This window comes from Trichoderma gamsii, assembly GCF_001481775.2.
Source record: "Trichoderma gamsii strain T6085 chromosome Unknown Scaffold_34.2, whole genome shotgun sequence".
In the NCBI taxonomy this organism is placed as follows: Eukaryota; Fungi; Ascomycota; class Sordariomycetes; order Hypocreales; family Hypocreaceae; genus Trichoderma; species Trichoderma gamsii.
Genome location: NW_020171371.1, coordinates 356,776 through 373,527, shown reverse-complemented (window position 1 = coordinate 373,527; position 16,752 = coordinate 356,776). Strand labels below are relative to the sequence as shown.

General features: G+C 52.0%; 6 protein-coding genes across 6 annotated transcripts; 3 read left to right on the top strand and 3 right to left on the bottom strand.

Annotated features, from left to right (window-relative positions):
- Positions 1–97: 97 nt before the first annotated feature.
- On the top strand, positions 98–1,921 carry TGAM01_v208356 (nonselective cation channel; the record flags this gene model as incomplete). The annotated part of the gene is made up of 1 exon (XM_018810392.1): positions 98–1,921. One exon carries the CDS (start codon positions 98–100, stop codon positions 1,919–1,921), a length of 1,824 nt encoding a protein of 607 aa, XP_018656376.1.
- A 273-nt stretch (positions 1,922–2,194) lies between these two features.
- On the top strand, positions 2,195–3,055 carry TGAM01_v208355 (hypothetical protein; the record flags this gene model as incomplete). Its single annotated transcript, XM_018810393.1, has 3 exons — positions 2,195–2,624; positions 2,698–2,790; positions 2,898–3,055. 3 exons carry the CDS (start codon positions 2,195–2,197, stop codon positions 3,053–3,055), a joined length of 681 nt encoding a protein of 226 aa, XP_018656377.1.
- Positions 3,056–3,452: 397 nt separating this feature from the next.
- TGAM01_v208354 (hypothetical protein) lies at positions 3,453–4,543 on the bottom strand (the record flags this gene model as incomplete). The annotated part of the gene is made up of 2 exons (XM_018810394.1): positions 3,453–4,335; positions 4,446–4,543. 2 exons carry the CDS (start codon positions 4,541–4,543, stop codon positions 3,453–3,455), a joined length of 981 nt encoding a protein of 326 aa, XP_018656378.1.
- Positions 4,544–6,356: 1,813 nt separating this feature from the next.
- Positions 6,357–7,470, bottom strand: TGAM01_v208353 (hypothetical protein; the record flags this gene model as incomplete). The annotated part of the gene is made up of 3 exons (XM_018810395.1): positions 6,357–6,411; positions 6,484–7,156; positions 7,248–7,470. The coding sequence occupies 3 exons, from the start codon at positions 7,468–7,470 to the stop codon at positions 6,357–6,359; spliced, it is 951 nt and encodes a 316-aa protein (XP_018656379.1).
- Positions 7,471–9,122: 1,652 nt separating this feature from the next.
- TGAM01_v208352 (citrate synthase) lies at positions 9,123–10,919 on the bottom strand (the record flags this gene model as incomplete). The annotated part of the gene is made up of 5 exons (XM_018810396.1): positions 9,123–9,421; positions 9,485–10,228; positions 10,306–10,499; positions 10,602–10,666; positions 10,809–10,919. 5 exons carry the CDS (start codon positions 10,917–10,919, stop codon positions 9,123–9,125), a joined length of 1,413 nt encoding a protein of 470 aa, XP_018656380.1.
- Positions 10,920–13,066: 2,147 nt separating this feature from the next.
- On the top strand, positions 13,067–15,784 carry TGAM01_v208351 (hypothetical protein; the record flags this gene model as incomplete). The annotated part of the gene is made up of 6 exons (XM_018810397.1): positions 13,067–13,186; positions 13,275–13,520; positions 13,798–13,900; positions 14,022–14,988; positions 15,062–15,230; positions 15,311–15,784. The coding sequence occupies 6 exons, from the start codon at positions 13,067–13,069 to the stop codon at positions 15,782–15,784; spliced, it is 2,079 nt and encodes a 692-aa protein (XP_018656381.1).
- Positions 15,785–16,752: the final 968 nt, after the last annotated feature.

The window sequence follows — 16,752 nt, the reverse complement described above, 5'->3', positions numbered from 1 at the left end:
AACTTGGCTTTTGTGTGATTTTCTGCTTCTGTCGCGTCTTCGTGTCTCTTTGGGACGCATTCTGTACCTGTACCTGTGCTTGTGTAAATATGTATTCATGATAAAGCACGCGAGAAACTCCAGAGTCTTGAATCACTATGGCTTACATAGCAATCCTTGCTTCCCTTTAGTATACTGCCTCCTCGCCAACCGCATCCAGTTCCTCAAAGAGCAGACCGCTGCCAAGCATCAGAGCGTCAGCCGCGCGCGAGCCACCCTCTGCGAAGTCGTCGCCACCAAGATCCTGCGCAAGTTCCACGAGGACAACACCCCCGAGAGGTCGGGCTCCGCTGGTCTGTTGCGCCTGGCCAATGTCCTCGTCCAAGGGTTCGATCCTTTCTCAGGGGCTCCGGAAGATGTCATCCGCGTTGGGAGATATACGCACTGGCCGGTGCAAGAGCGCGGCGGCCAAGAGGGAAAGCTCACGGCGCTGGAACTGGCGATCCTGTCGGAGAGCAAGACGCTGATGAGCTCACCCGCGTGTCTGCGAGTCGTGAATGCCGTGAACGAGGGGCAGGTGGTGTACACGCCGATATCCTTTGTCGATATCTTGCCGGATCATTACAAATATCATCCAGTGTCGTTATATGATCCGCGCAAAGCACCGCTGCTGAACCATTATCGGTTGATTGTTCCGAAATGGAGGAACTTGCTCGAGTCCATGCAGTTCATGATATTGCTGGGATTATACATCCTGACCATGGTGAACCGAAGCAATCCGGCTTCTCAGAGACTCTATGAGAGCCTGTTTGCCATATTTTCGGCGGGATGGATCCTAGACGAGTTTGCGGCTATCATTGAGCATGGATGGGCGGTGCATGCTCAGAAGACGTGGGCGTTCCTGGACGTGACCTTTACCATCATCTTCTGCGCCTATCTCTCAGTGCGTGTGTACGATATCTGGATCTCTGTCGCCCATAGCTTGGACGGCACAGACTCTCTGGCACTGCATATCCTATGCGTTGCAGCACCGGTACTGCTGACTCGATTTGCATTTAGTCTCATGCCGGACAATATCGTCTTCATCTCGCTGCACGCCATGATGAAAGACTTTCTTATGTTGACATTCCTCACGCTGTGGTGCGTGGGAGGCTTCTTCCTGGCGTTGCAGTGGCTCCTGATGACCAGCCAAGGCTCAGATCCCAAGTGGTACACCGTAGCCAAGTGGCTTCTATGGATCTGGTTTGGACTCGACGGCACGGGCATTCAAGAATCTGTGCAGTTCCACGTCGTGCTCGGCCCAGCCTTGATCGTGGCCTTTGCCTTCTTGGGCAACACGCTGTTCCTCACGATTCTTGTCGCCGTGCTTACCAACACGTTCTCGCGTATCGTCGACGCCGAGGCCGCTGAGATTCAATTCCGCCGCGCAGTGCTCACGTTTGAGTGCGTGAGGAGCGACGCCATCTTTGCCTACCCGCCGCCATCCAACATGCTGGCTCTAATGTTGATGCTGCCCCTGAAGCTGCTCGTCTCGGCACGCGATTTCCACTCCATCCACGTTGCCATTGTACGGGTTCTCAATTTCCCCGTCCTCATATTCATAAGCTTGTACGAGCGCAGCTTTTTCAGAATCGGTGAATCAAGCCGAGGGAAGAGGTCGAACCAACTGCTTAGATGGCGCTTCACCGGCTTCAACCCCCATGGCGACATCGAGGCGGTCTTTGAAGCGGATCCGCCGCCGGAAGTGGCGGCTGAGGCTGGCGAGCTGGATGGACTTAGTGAGCTTGGATTCACAGATGATGGCATCTCGAGGTCGTCTAGGGACATCAGGAGACCTGTTGTTTTTAGGCTGAGCAACTCCAAGAGCAGAGACGAGACGCTGGAGATGCTGGGCAGGGGAGGGAGTCCCGGGGCCGAGGTGATAGGAGGGTCTCAAGCGTAGTTATGGTGCTATGATGCATGTCTTGATCAGCGTATCCAGCGGTTAATGATGAATAAAAAAATAACGACATACAATGCATCTTTTTTCCATTGAAACGAGTATGAGCATTTACACGCCAGCCAATTACAGGCCTCACAGCGCCAAGCTCACAGCTCTCAGTGGACACGCACTAAGCCCCAAACAACCCCCTCCAAGCCTTATCAATCACTACACCTCAGCCATCAGTAGCTGCCATTTGCACCATCGTCATCCAAACCAGCACAACCACCAACAATGGAGCTCCCAGCCCTCCTCACGCTCTTCTGCGCAGTCCTCAGCGCCTCCGCCTCCGCCGCGCAAATCTCCCTCGCCGTCTCCCTCCCCGCAAAGCCAAACCCCTTCCTCCTGCCGCCCAGCACCCACGCCACGCTGTCCAGCCTGCACAAGCGCCTCGACGCCCCTCTGACCACGGTCAACACCTTCAACTTCCACAACGTCTCGGCCGACTCGTATCTGCTCGACGTGCACTGCGCCACGGACACCTTCCAGCCGCTGCGGGTCGACGTTGGCGAGGATGGCGCCGTCAAGGCCTGGGAGACGTTCCGCGGCAACGAGTGGGGGAATAAAGGCGAGGAGGTGCCTGTGAAGAGCGAGGGGGAGAGTCGGAGGGGGTTTAGCGTCAAGGCGCTGGGGGGCAAGATTTTCTTTTTGGAGAGACCTGCTTGTGAGTTGTTGGCTCTTTGGCTTTATATTCTTTTTGCTGTGTTTGATGGAAAACTAACCGGAGTGTCCTACAGTCTCTGTGCTGAGCATCCTCAAGAGCCCCATGATCCTAATGGGTATCGTCACAATGGGCATTGTATTCGGCATGCCGTACCTAATGGATAACAGTACGTTGTATACTTCTCAATTCCTTTCCCGCTCCCGCTCCTCCTTATATGTATATATATGCGGTATATCATATTCATGGGACTATGAAACTGACACCAACGAGCAGTGGACCCCGAGCTGCGCGCCGAATTCGAAGAGCGACAAAAGGAAAGCCCCCTCAACGCCATCATGGGCAATGCCCAGGCCGGACAGAACCCGCTTGGCAACTTTGATATGGCGGCTTACCTTGCGGGCTCTGGTAAAAAAGAGGGCGTGAAGAGGTGAGATGGTCTTTGGCGCTTGATAAGGGAAAAAAGATAATGTAGATAGATACAAAGACTGGCAGATAATTAGGATATTGATGGAGCAAAGTCGTTGTAGCTATTATAGTATATGCTTCTAATTTGGAACAAAGGCACAAGTGAGCACAGCCAAATTCATGTGAAAATGTGCCATCAATCGTGTGTAATTGGCATTATTCCGGTACGCCATCGTCCCAGTCCCAGCCCAAATAACTACAATCTTGTCTTGATATATGTATGTAGCTCTTAAGACAAACAAAATAGAGAAACAAGGAAAACCCGATTCATTACCCTCACCCAGGAAATTCTCCTCCATGCAAAGAAACTATATATTTTATAGCAATCATTTAACTAACTTGGCTCGTATCGCTTAGACTCTCTTAGAAATCACCACCACCATCGTCGTATCCGTTATCAAATCCGTTATCATATCCTTGATCGTAACCCTGCTCATATCCTCGGTCCTCAAAGTGATCAATGGCATCCTCAATCAACAGACCGCCAACCAAACCACCACCGAGACCAAGAGCAGCTCCTCCAAGAGTTCCAAGGCCGCCGCTCTTTTTAGGCGGTGCTTGCTGCTGCACATACACCGGCTGAGGAGACGGAGCGTATTGCTGGTATTGCTGAGGAGGAGGGCCGTAGCCGCCGCCGTACGCGCCGGGTCCGTATCCGGGGGGAGGAGGGCCATATCCCTGTGGCGGGGGAGGTCCGTAGCCTTGCGGTGGTGGCGGTCCGTAGCCTCCATAGGGGCCTGCACCAGGAGCGCCGGGGAAGCCGCTGGGAGAGGCGTTGTGCGAGCTGCTGCTATTCTTGTTTGCCAGCTTGGAGCCGAGGAAGCCACCGGCGAGGCTGCTCAGCAGGCCTCGCTCGCCGCTCTGACCCTGCTGCTGCTGCTGCTGCTGGGGAGGAGAGTAGGGGCTGCTTCCAGGTGGAGGGTATGGGCTGGTGCTCTGTCCCTGGCGGTATGAGTCGGCAGCACCCCCGCTGTAGCTACCACCACGGCTTCGCGCATTTTCCTCGGCCTGCAACCTGGCCGCCATGCGAGCATCCTCGTCTTCTTGCTGGCTTCGGGATGAAGAGCCCGCGTTGTTGCCTGAGTTGCTGTAGGGGTTCGTCTTGGAATCGTTGGGATAGGGGGAGTTGCGGCCGTGGCCCTCGTAGCCTGGAGGCGGATCTGAAGGCGGAGCTTCACCCTCGGGATAGACGGGGTGCGTAGGCTTGTCCCACTGGGATTTCTTGGTGTAGATGTTTACGTAGAACCTAGATTAAGAGTGTTAGTGAGTTTGATAAACAAATAATCTTGTATCAAGAGAGATGATTGTGCTGTGATGCTGCGCAAAAACTACATTATTAATATTGCCAATACGTACCATTCTTTATACTGGTCGTTCCACCGGGCGGTCCAGCCGGAAGGGACTTCAGGAGCCCTGGGCGGCGGAGGCCCTGTCGGGGGAGCAAAGTCGGACATGGACAGAGATGTTTTGTAGAGGTTATGTAGGTATGTGCTTCCTAATGGATGCGTGAGGAGAGGAAAAAAGAAGAAGAAAGGAAGAGAGTTGGAGTGAGTGAGAGGGGATGCGGAGGAGGGGTGGTTTAGCGTGCGAGCCCCTAGCTAGCTGGTTTGTTGGCGATGACAGTTGAGCGCTGCGGGTGGCGGATAAAATGAGCTGCTGGTCGGGGGTATCAAGTAAAAGAGTAGATTCGGTAAACTCGCCGGGTTTGGCCGGTCAAAAGACGATCTGGTTTCAACAGCACAAAGAGGCTTTCTACTTTATATACACAGGGTCCTTCTATAAGATGCATGCGCCGCAGCGGCCGCCAACCGCCACAGCACATGCTCTACCGTTCGTGACGCATGGCGAGTCCGCTAATGGCGGGAGTGCGAGGCGCAGTCGGGGCGACCACGTATGTGGGAAAACAAGAGCGCATGGCTTTGCGACCCGGCAGCCCGGCATGGAATCTGCTGGTAATTCCAGATAGTGCGTGCGCCTGTAATACCTGCTAGCAATCTCCTGTATAGCGTCTTAAAGCGAACATGTGCCTGCTCTAAATGCACCAGACATCATCACCGATCTATTCATTACAATTCCCGTCTGTCATGGCTTTTCATGGCATCAAAATCAATCAAATCCTCCTCGTTAAATCGACCTCAAACGCATGTCACTCTCAGGGTCTCCCATCTCTTGGCAGGGACTCCAGCGCAGATCCAGTCCCCGCTAATGCACGCTGCGATTGTATTCCTCAGCACTCAGAGCATCCTTAGCATCAGGCACTATCCGTACAGTACAGGCACCAGATACTTCTCTATCGCTCGAGCACAGCCACATGGGAGGACTGGCCGTGCACTGCCACGGATTCAACAAATCGCTCTCGCCGCCAGGAATCATCAGGCCTATTGGGCAATACTCCTTTGATCGGCGCATAGAGGCAGCTCTCTAAGAAACAGATAATATACTGTCGTCATATTATTTAAATTTGTAATAGTCGACTGCGCCATTTGTTTAATTCACAGAAAACATTAACAATTCGCCTTAAGATAAAGTATTCAAACAGCTAATTCCATAGTGTTACTCCGCAGCATATCATGAGCCCTTATACATCACCATGTTGGAATCCTCACATCTTAACGTAGTTCATCTGCAGCGAAAGTAGATGATAGACAACTTGAAACGTTGAATTGGATTTCCCCTGAGTCTAATGGTAAAGCTACTCAACAGACTATTAACTCTATTCCTAAGCATCAAGTACCGACGAATAATCTCTCACGTATTCTCGTTCCTGACTCAACGTTGGCATCCACATAAATCTGACATGTGAGAGACAGTCACTATTCCTCTCCTTCAGCGTATGAGCAGATGAGCCTCCGGATCACTGTTCGGAGCTTCTTCCGGTGTCCGGTGGCCGATGCCGATATTCAGGACATGACCGGCGCCGGTCCGTCAATCGGTTGAATCGACTTACCACTCCATCCCGTATGAACAAACCTAGCACATCGAATTATACACTTTAACTTGTGGATGGTCAACGCCATCTATTCATTCACTTCCCCTCTATCAGTTCCCAGCTAGAGTAGATCTATAATAATAATGATAAAATAGTAATAGAATGGGTGCATGCAATATCAACACACACATATAAGAAAGGAAGCAATACAGAGACTTCGGACAAGCCCACTGCAAAAGATCACATGCCCTCCGCCGTCATTTCATTTGTCATAAGAACCCAAATCTTGAAAACATGATATTTTTTGCCAATCATCGAGCCCTGTTCCCAAACGCCGTCTAATGCTTAGCCGTGACCTTGTCACCGGTCAATTTCTCCACATAAGTTTTGGCCCTGAACAAGACGAGTATTGTTAGCAAAGCTGTAGCCGCAAGTATAATTTGTATGAGTGAAAAGAGAGCTTACATGTCTCCGACAGCAACCATGCAAATCGTCTGCCAAATGCCGAGACCAATTCGAGGGGCAACACCTCGGTAGAGGCCCCTGACGCCATTGTTGTCATAAATGTAACGGAAAGTGTTACCGACCGTCATCTTCTTGGGTCGGTTGGGGTCGTCCTTCTTGCTCTGCATCTCGACACGGATGACCTCGATAGGCTGGTTCCAAGCACTGAGACCACCACCGAGAGCGCTAGCAAGAATCTTCTCGCCGGCAGAGAGCTTGTCGCTCTGCTGCTTGCCGGTGGCCGAGCGGATCCAGCCCTCGGCCAGTCGGCTGAGACCGAAGCGGGATCCCCAGTTGGTCATCTGTCGGATGGCGACAGCATTGACTCCCTTGTTGATACCACGGATACCCTCCTTGTTGTAAATGTTCATAAAGGTCTGGAAGGTGGAGGGAGGCTTGACACCGGAAGCGGCCAGCTTGTGCTGGGTGATTTCGACCGTCTTCATGCAGGTGCAGAAACCCATGGTGGCGTAGGCCTGGGCAACACCACCGGTGATGCCACCGGTGATGCCACCGCCAAACTCAGAAGCACCCATGTAGCGAGCGTAGAACTCGGCCTCTGAGGCAACAAAGAGCAGCACAGCGCCCTTGGTAGAAGCCTCAATCCAAGCCCAGGGAATAAGACCCTGGTAAACTGTACAATTAGAGAAAAAATAACGATTAGCCGAATGAAACTGGTAATTTCGCGCAACAGGCCATTGCGCTCTGATTTCGCGTTTACTTACAGCCGAGAGGACCACCTCGACCCCAGATACGGCCCAGCGCCGTGGAGAAGCCATCCCCGCGGTTGGCAGCCATGGTGGTCTTGACGACCTCGAGGGGCTGGCCAAGCGTCGTGACCTCGAACAAGTTCAGACCCGCGCCGAGCAGCAGGTTGGAGAACTTGATGGGCTTCTTCTCGAGCGAGCTGCCCGAGACGGGAGCTTCGATAGCGGCGGCGGCGACCATGACTTCTGGGATGTTTTGCTGTAGGGGGCCCTGACCAAGGGAATAGGGTGCTTCTTCGCAAGGCGTGGAGGAGAGGGGAAGGAATGTTGGTTTCCTAGGGGGAGAAAGTTGTAAGAGGAAGAAGAAGAGAAAAGGGGGGGGTTTGGGTTGAGGCTTTGGTGTACTTGTACTGCTTGTAGAGGGAGCGACGGATTGCGCGCGATAAGGCTTAGCTCGCTGACTAACTGGCAGTCGTTGAACGATCGGAGCATGTGTCGGAGGGTTACTGGGGGGCGCTGGCGAAAGCAGATAGGCGGTGCTCGGCCAGGGAGGTCAGCAAAAGGCAGCGTTCGGGCAGGATAGGAACCGGGCCGAGGACCGAATGGGGTGTGCCTTGGGCTCTGGAACCGTGATTGTCCGAAAAAGTGGTGGGTGAGAGTCTAGCATGTGCTTTTGGCAATTCTCCGCATTGGAGGATATGAGTCTACGTGCATCATTCATTTACAGCAGTGACCCCAAGTGAGACTGATGATATCTCTCCATCTCCATCTCTATCTCTAATGACTGCTACCACCTACTCTGTTGTAGCTCCCCCTCAACCCGTTCCTCTCGTCTTCCCCACGTTGGGACCGTTCCTGGCGCCACCACTTGGGGATTTCACAGCCATGTAGGTACATAATCACATGTACCTGCGGGAGCGCTGCTTATAGGCACTACAGCCCACAGGATCGGTCCGCGTGAGATTAGAATGCAGGTAATACTGCCCGTAATCAATTGATTATAGCTACATGTAGCCACGGAATATCCCCAAATAATCCAATCCCTTAGTAAAACACACGAAGAAGACAATCGCTTCTCTTCTTACACCTTGTCCTGCTTGCGGTGGGCTGTGGCCCGTGTGGCGCCCAGGTTCCGCTGAATTCGGTTTCGGCCATCTCAACAGGTTGCGATTGTTGAGCTTAGATCTGCCAAAGGGAGGAGCCAATGAGCGCTAAAATTTCCCACAGACGGCGAGCGCCATCTCCACAGAGCATCAAAACCTTGCGCCTCCATCGAATACGAATAAGAGGGACTACAACAAGAATAGTTACATGCAGCGGGCCTCCAATTTTTCGACAAAGCTTTGCCTATCCGAGTAATTATCCCATTGGGATTCATTCAAAGCGTTCAGATGGCAAATGTCAGGATGGTATTTGGTTATGTGATTCTTATGTGATTCTTCCATTCTATTCCGGCTGTTATGTAGACTGGAGTTGATATACAAGCTCTCGTCCGCGTTGTCGGATGATAGTTGTACACAGGTCTAACCGTTACCATCTTGGCCGCAGCTGTTGGCCAATGGCACTTTAATGTTGGCTTGCCAAATTGATGTAAAGTGCTATCACTTACAACTCATATAAGCATCACTTCTCTTCAAATCACCAGAGCTCATCTCGTGTCATTAACATCAATTGGAAACTAAACAGTTCCGTATATTGTACAATTAAGCGCCGTTCTGGCCGTCGCTGTGTCATCCACAGACTGTCTATATCCCAGTCGGCTGTCAAATTCGCCCCAAGGGCTCCAATCTTTGCTTTTCCCTAATTTTCCAATGCTCCCCTTAAGAAAACCAAAAAAATCTCCCTCTATCGCCGCCATTTTTGTTGCTCCTCCCTTGCTCAGCGTAAAACCCCTTACAACTTCTTGACAAGCTCAGCCCACTTGTCAGTGGAGAAGGACTTGGGGCGCTCAATGGGAGCACCAACAGCTCGGTCAATGATCAGCTGGGGAAGGACACCAATGGCACGGGAGACACCGAAGAGGACGGTGTAGTAGTTAGCCTCAGTCAGGCCGTAGTACTGCAGAAGAACACCGGAGTGGGCATCGACGTTGGGGTAGGGGTTCTTGGTCTTGCCGTGCTCAGTCAGGACACCAGGGGCAATCTTGTAAACCTGGCTGACCAGCTGGAACATGGGGTCGTTGGGCATCTTGGCTATAGAGGAATTAGCTTTCTTTTCCTTTTTCCCAAACAAAGGGGGTTACCTATCCAACATACCTTGAGCGAAAGTGCGCTGGGCAGTGTAGCGGGGGTCAGTCTTGCGGAGGACGGCGTGGCCGTAACCAGGGACGACACGGCCGGCGTTGAGGGTAGACCAGAGGTAGTCGGTGATGGCCTTGTCGCTAAGGTCGTCACCAATGGCCTTCTTCATCTCAGTCAACCAGTTGAGAACCTCCTGGTTGGCGAGACCGTGCAGGGGGCCAGCAAGACCGTTAAGACCGGCAGCCAGAGACAGGAAGGGAGAGCTGAGGGCGCTGCCGACCAAGTGGGTGGTGTGGGCGCTGACGTTACCACCCTCGTGGTCGGTGTGGATGGTCAGGTACAGACGCAGGAGCTCAACAAAGTCCTCGTTCTGGCCGAATCCGAGCTGGTTGGCAAAGTTGAAGGAGTAGTCCTTGTCCTTCTGGATGGCGGCAACCTTTCCGCCCTTGAAGACGTTCTGGTAGATGCGGGAAGCAATGTTGGGCAGCTTGGCAATGAGGTCCATGGAGTCCTCATAGGTGTAGTGCCAGTACTCTTTCTTGTTGATGCCTCGGGCGTAGGCCTTGGCGAAAGAGGAGGTGTGCTCGAGGGCAGTGACGGCCAGAGAGAACTGGGCCATAGGGTGGAGGTCGGTAGGGCAGTGGTCGATGAGCTCCTCGACGAACTTGGGGATGTCGGAGCGGGCAGCCCACTCGGCGGACAGATCGCGGACCTGCTGCTCGGTAGGGACCTCACCGGTCAGGAGAAGCCAGAAGAGACCTATATGCCAAAGAAATTAGGATTTTAGTCCCTCCAACTCAGATACTCATACACGACTAGTGTGCTGTGTCACCAACCTTCGGGAAGAGGCTCCTTGCCACCGGGAGCCTTGGGGAGGATCTCCTGGCACTCGGGGATGGTCTTTCCACGGAATCGGATACCCTCCTCGGCGTCGAGGACGGAACCCTCCCAGACGAGGGACTTGATGCCACGGGCACCGCCATAGACCTGGTCGAGGGTGACCTTGTCGACAACCTTGGAACCGTGCTCCCTGTGAAGAGAAGAAGCAACGTCAGCGACGCGAACAGAGTGAAAATGGAAGAGAGGCTGCATTCGGCGCGGTTTCAGGCCATGAAAATTGGGTTTCACTTACTTTCGCAGAGCCTTGATCTGCTCAATCTTCTCGGGGAGAAGCTCGGCGAAGCGGTCCTTCAGAGACTATATAGAGGAAGAATAAATTTCCAGTCAGCTGCTATCCCACCTGATTATTCACACATTTCAACAATCTTTGCCTTGAAGCCAGTGAGCTTCAGGAGAGCAAGATATCGTCATGTGCTTGCGCCGCGGCGATGATGCTCACCTGGGCCTTCGCGGAGTAGCAGCGAGAAGCGTTGAAAGCGACGCCATTGAAGGCGGGGGCGCGCAATGAGGCCCTCAGGGCAGAGTTGCTGAGACGAGTGACAGAGGCCATTGTTAGGAGCTTTTGGGTATATGGAGGGGAAAAAGAGGCAAAAAGGAGGGCACGTCGGAATGGGTGGGAGTGGCAGAGGTTATAAAAAGCGCAGCGCTCGCCGCCGTTACTACGGCAGAAAAAAAAATTAGGCCCGGCGGTTCCTAGCCAGCCTCGGAGCCTTTGACAAGGTTGGCAAGCTCGGCTGCTGGGGCCGTGGACCTTAGCACCGGAACTGGGAAAAGCTGCAGTTACATCACCGCAGATGCTGCTAAGGCTGCTAAGGCTGCTAAGGCTGCTAAGGCTGCTACAAGGGAAAAGTACCTCACGATTAGGGCCTGAAAATGCGGCCGAAGTGACTTATCAGCTACCAGCTCGCCAACAAACGGCCTCTAATGCCGCAAGGACGGCCCCTTCCCCCACCGACTAAGTACATTCCCCCCAACCATCTCCATCTCCCCGACAAGAGGCCAGATAGACCTCGGAATAGACGCACCAGGGTTTCACAATGCATTACATGCAGTATCAAGTACTTACTGGTAGCTAGATGCTTTGAGTCCGAGCTGCAAAGGCTCTGGAGCTCAGTGCTGCTGCTACGTAGGCAAGTTGAAATGGGTAATGTGGTCGAATATAAAGTCACATCTAACAAATGAAATGATAAATGCCTAATATGACGAATAATGTTAAGATCTAGGGCTCTCCGCGATGACGTCCGCAGTGCTCTAATAATAACGACGGAATCAATGTCAGTGCTTAGGTACACGACTGGAATTGGCGAATGGGCACATGCCAGCATCGAAATCCCACCGTAAAGTCGCGCTGGCCCTTGCGCGTGCCCGATTTACAAACACAAGGGAAAATTCGGATTCGTTAAATGGCAACGATTATAGACTACAATGTTGCTTTCATCGCTGCATTCAGCGTCCAGCTTTGCCGAATCCGCCGTGTAAGTTGTTGCGCTTCAATCTCTCCATTCTCCCGAAAGGGCGACGGACGTCATGTGATGGTAAATGCCGCCACGGATTGCCGGCGAGCCTTTTATCCGTAGAGCAAAAACAGCAAGCCCAAGAGTGCGTCATCGTCATTCATTTGTGCTGTCTTAGGTATTTTGCTGTTTGTGAGTAATTGTTATGTAGAAATACGCCCTTTCTAGCTCCTGGAGCAAACATCATTATGAGATAGTAAAACTTCACAACGCGGATAAACCTCGCTTTATCTCGTTGTATCAAAGGCAGAAAATTTTTTGCCTTCAAGCAAACAAGCAGTGGCCCGGTACGTACCTCAAAATGCGTTGGTGACTTCCAGACGCAATGACCTGAATAAGGGAAAGCAAGGTACTGCTACCTCTCTATAGCTCAGTTGTACGCTCTCTAGAGCCGCTTGTATGTAGCGCGCATAAGTACTCCCCTGCTACTAGCTCGTACCGCATACGTCAGGCTCAAGCCGTTCTTAGGCCCAAACGCGGCAGCCTCCAGCAGAGTTTCAGTAGTGGAAATTGCTCTCAGCTAAATTTCGCGCGACCCGCCCCTCTTCCCTCCTTTCAATTTCTCCTCCTTCATCTCCATCGCCACCCGCAAAAAGGTGCTTTCGGATCTTCTTTCCATCACCATTCTCGCCATTTTCATCGTATTTTCGCAACACCAACCGCCTTTAGGCCGACCGAAATAATCATAATAATCTTCTTCGGCCAGGTTTGTGGGCATTTGCCTCCAGCCTCTGTGATCCTCTTTCTCTTCCCTTCTCGCGTGTACGCGGTCCATTGCGGGCAGTAGAATTTTTTTTTTTCTGTTCTCTCCTCGCGCGCTCTTCTCCAAGCACAACGTACATTGTACACTTGGGACGTTGTTCGCTTCGTACAAACGACAAAATATTCTCTTTCGTACAGTATCGCGTCGTTTCATTTTCGTAAGGGCACATTGGATCGATAGTACATCGGTGGAGAGGCAGCCTAGACATCAGCCGTACGACTTTTCTATTGAACTAAGAATCTCATCGCACAAAAGTGATTCACCGAAGCAGCCAAGCAAGGACATAAGAGACAGCTTGTTTTGCCTTTGTCTACTTCAAAGATATACTCGTACACTAGCACTTGGCTCTTTCTTGCTGGCATCGTGCCCTGGAGGATTTGTTCAAAGGAACACAAAAGGAAATTTTGCTAGATCCCAACCATGGCGTCCGCAGTAACAGACTTGGAAGCTGGCCTCCAGGCCATGCTCAACTTGAAGCCCCCTGGCGTATCTGGTTCTCGTATCACTAGCCTCACATCCCTCTGCGTGGCCAACATTCAGGTAAGGAATTTCTCATCGGATAGTTTTACTCTATCAACGCATGTTGTTCGAGCGTGGCCTTCGTCTTGCTGACTTCGCTCCCTTGCAGTCCGAATCCGTCCTCATCCAGAAAATTTACACCCACTTCAAGAAAACTCCCGGAACACACAAACTGGGGGTCCTCTACGTAGTAGACTCTGTAACCCGCAAATGGCTTGAGCAAGCAAAGTCTCAAGGCCAGCCTATAAACAGCTCTGCCCAGGATGGCACATATGCCGCCGGAGTTCACCGAGTGACGGAACTGATGCCCGTGTTGATGAATGACATTCTTCAGTCCGCCCCAGAAGACCAAAAGGTACGTGATATTCGAGTTTAATCTGTATGAGTCTGGTCAAGACAATGAGAGCAGCGCTCCCTCTCGTAGGCGTCTGAACGTGCGCTTCGTTTTTCATGACATCCCTTGCATCTGGTGAACCAGCAGCAAGACCTCTTTGCATTCATCTTCAGAATCGAATCTTAAGTGTGCAAGGTCATTAGTACTTGCGGACGGTTCATCGGCCACCTCTAGGAATCATCCACATGACACCGTATCTGAAGGACTAGTAACTCACTCTTTATTTTTCGCCGTGTAGGAAAAGATCAAAAAGCTACTTGATATCTGGGAGAAGGGACAGACCTTTCCCACAGCCATGATAGAATCATTCAAGGAGAAGGTCAACGCTCCTTCGCCACCCAGTACGTCTCCTCAAAACGCTCTTCCAGCTGGGCACAATTCTCTTCAGAGAGACATGGTGCTCCTTGCCAGCTTAGTTGTAGATGCTATCTATGAGAATAAGCCCTTCTAACATGCTTGCAGAATCAACTACTCCCCCCGGCAGCCCGCCTCCGGGATTGGCAGCATCTGTTCAAAACCAGGCACCACCCACTGGTTCGTCTATCTTGGAGGCTTTGGCTAACATGGCTCGACAAAACACCTCGGCTGCACCAAACGGCCAATCTATCCCGGCTCCCGCCGCGGCGTATAGCATGCCTCCTGTTGCCTCTAATGCTCCCCCAGCCTCTGTTACTCCCCCCGGGCTATCGCAGGCCCTTGCTTCATCGATCCCACAGCCTCATCAATCATATCCCCCGACTACACAACCCGTAAATGTGTCATCTCTGCCTTTCTCGTTGACGCAAATGCTTGGTCAGAATGCTCCTCCAGCTACGAGTAACCCACCCAATCCATATGCAGCGGCCGCAGCGCCTCCTGCTCCCGGAGCCGGCGGTGCTGGTCTAGATCCGAACGTACAGCAGCAGATAATGCTGATCAAGGCCCTTGCCGATCAAGGCGTTCCCTTTGATAAGATTCCGGCTCTGATCCAGAGCATGACTGCTGCCGGGGCTGGAGGATATCCCGGAGCACAGCCTCCCGCTCCTATCCCTGCCGCCCAGGGCACCTTTCCACCAGCTCAACAGCCGTGGGGAGCAGCCGGCTCAGGCCCAACACCAGATCAGGGCTACCAGGACAGCGTAAGATCTCCTAGATATCGCGGTCGTTCACGCTCTAGATCACCTGAGCGCGGCTGGGGTCCTCGCGGCTCTCCGCGCGGTGGACGTGACTATGGTCGTAACTCGCCTCCCAACAGAGGAGGCCGTATGGATGATCGAGACCGAAATGGCCGAGCAGGCAACGATTACCGCCAGCGTAGCCCTCGACGCCACGGGCGAAGCCCCTCTCCCACCAATGATTTCCAGCAGGAGAAATGGGTTGAGTTTGATCCATCAATCCCATCTGGCCACATCAAAGTTCTAAGCCGTACCCTGTTCGTGGGAGGCGTTACGTAAGTCCAACAAGGCTCATCAGCCTTACCGGCTAAATAAGACATATCGATCGTGTACTAACTCCAGTGTTAGATGTTCCGAAGCCGAACTGCGTGGCATTTTTGGCCGCTACGGCACTGTCCAGACTTGCATCGTCAACAAGGACAAGCGCCATGCATTTGTCAAGATGCTGACGCGCCAGGATGCTGTCCGCGCAAAGGACGGCATGGAAGATGCTAGAGGTCTTGAATATCCCCTTCGAGTAAGTCCATATTTCCCGATACACGGCTAGTGGGTAGTAATACTACCTATGAGATAAGCAACAGGCTAACCGGTGCGCAGACTCGATGGGGCGTTGGCTTCGGTCCAAGAGACTGCAGCGACTACTCGACCGGTGTTAGTGTCATTCCCATCCACAAGCTTACGGATGCCGACCGAAAGTGGATGCTTACGGCTCCCTTTGGCGGAAGCGGCGGCCGGCCAATTGAAACAGGCCTCTCCGTCGAAGAGCCGGACATTGAAATCGGCGCCGGTGTTTCGTCCAAGGCCATCAGCCGCCGCATGCAGACGGACAAGGGCGGCAGCAACGGCCCCAAGTCCACGCGCCATCGCGAGGATGATGGAGGAGGTCGCTGGCGACGTGGTCGTGATGACGGCCACGACCAAATGGGCCACGACCAAATGGACCACGACAACGCCGGACAGCAAAACAACATGGCCGACTTTCCCTTTGGACTCAGCACTCTGCCAAATGGCATGCCCAATTTTCCATCGGGCTTTCGATTCCCAGATCCCAACACTGCTGGAAGGACCTGAAGAGGGTATCCGTATGCGGGGATGGAATTCAAATAGAACGGCCTTGGAAGCTTAACCAGATGGCTCAGGCTGAAGACAGTAGCGGCATCAATCAAGCATAGGGTAAACGGCGTCTGGCGATCGGGTGGCCTCCTTTGGGAAAATCGAGACTGTTCCTTGACCTCATTGGGCTGGGTTGTATAATTTCGTCATTGGTGATAGAAACTATACATGCTTTTCCTTTTCTTTTCTTTTCTTTTCTTTTCTGTTGTTTTGTTATCAATTTCTATCATTCTGGTTTTGGGCGGCGGCTTCTTGATACTCTGTAATCGGATACCTAGGTACTTAGTCATGACTAAAAGTTAATTTGAATTTTATAATTTATCTATTTATGAGCCGTCTTGTGCTGGTGAATTGTGGTTTATGTGATATTGAATTGCTTAGTAGGTGACGCCAACGTATACGAAGTTGAAGCTAGAGATGTTCTCATCTCAGCTCATATAACTCTTGTCCTGGTAGTTTGACAACATAGTTGAGTCAATGCCAGCAAGGGTGGAATAATGCCTTCGTCGTAAATTGCAAAGCTGGCTCATTCAAAAAGAGCCTTTGGTATATATTGTTCATCTTCATTTACAAAATCGTAAAATTGAATTGTCTGCCTTATAGCCTCGTGTGCTATACGATGCCCTTACTGAATGCGTCTAACACGATGCTGCCGATGGCTGCTTGATGCCATGAACACTCTCTGTTCTCTTTAACTTTAGCAAATAAAGACATATACAGGTCAACTGCAGTGTATATAATCCATCTTTACTCTAGAGATGAGATACATAAAATGACATGTAATACTCAGAACCTTTCTGCTTGCCATGACTCACCTGTGATGGTTTCTGTGTAGTGTCAGAGCAGCATGTCAGTTACATGTAGTGTTCCGCAATATAGAGGTACTCATGCAGTAGGCTCAATTGTACATTATGAGATAATTACGG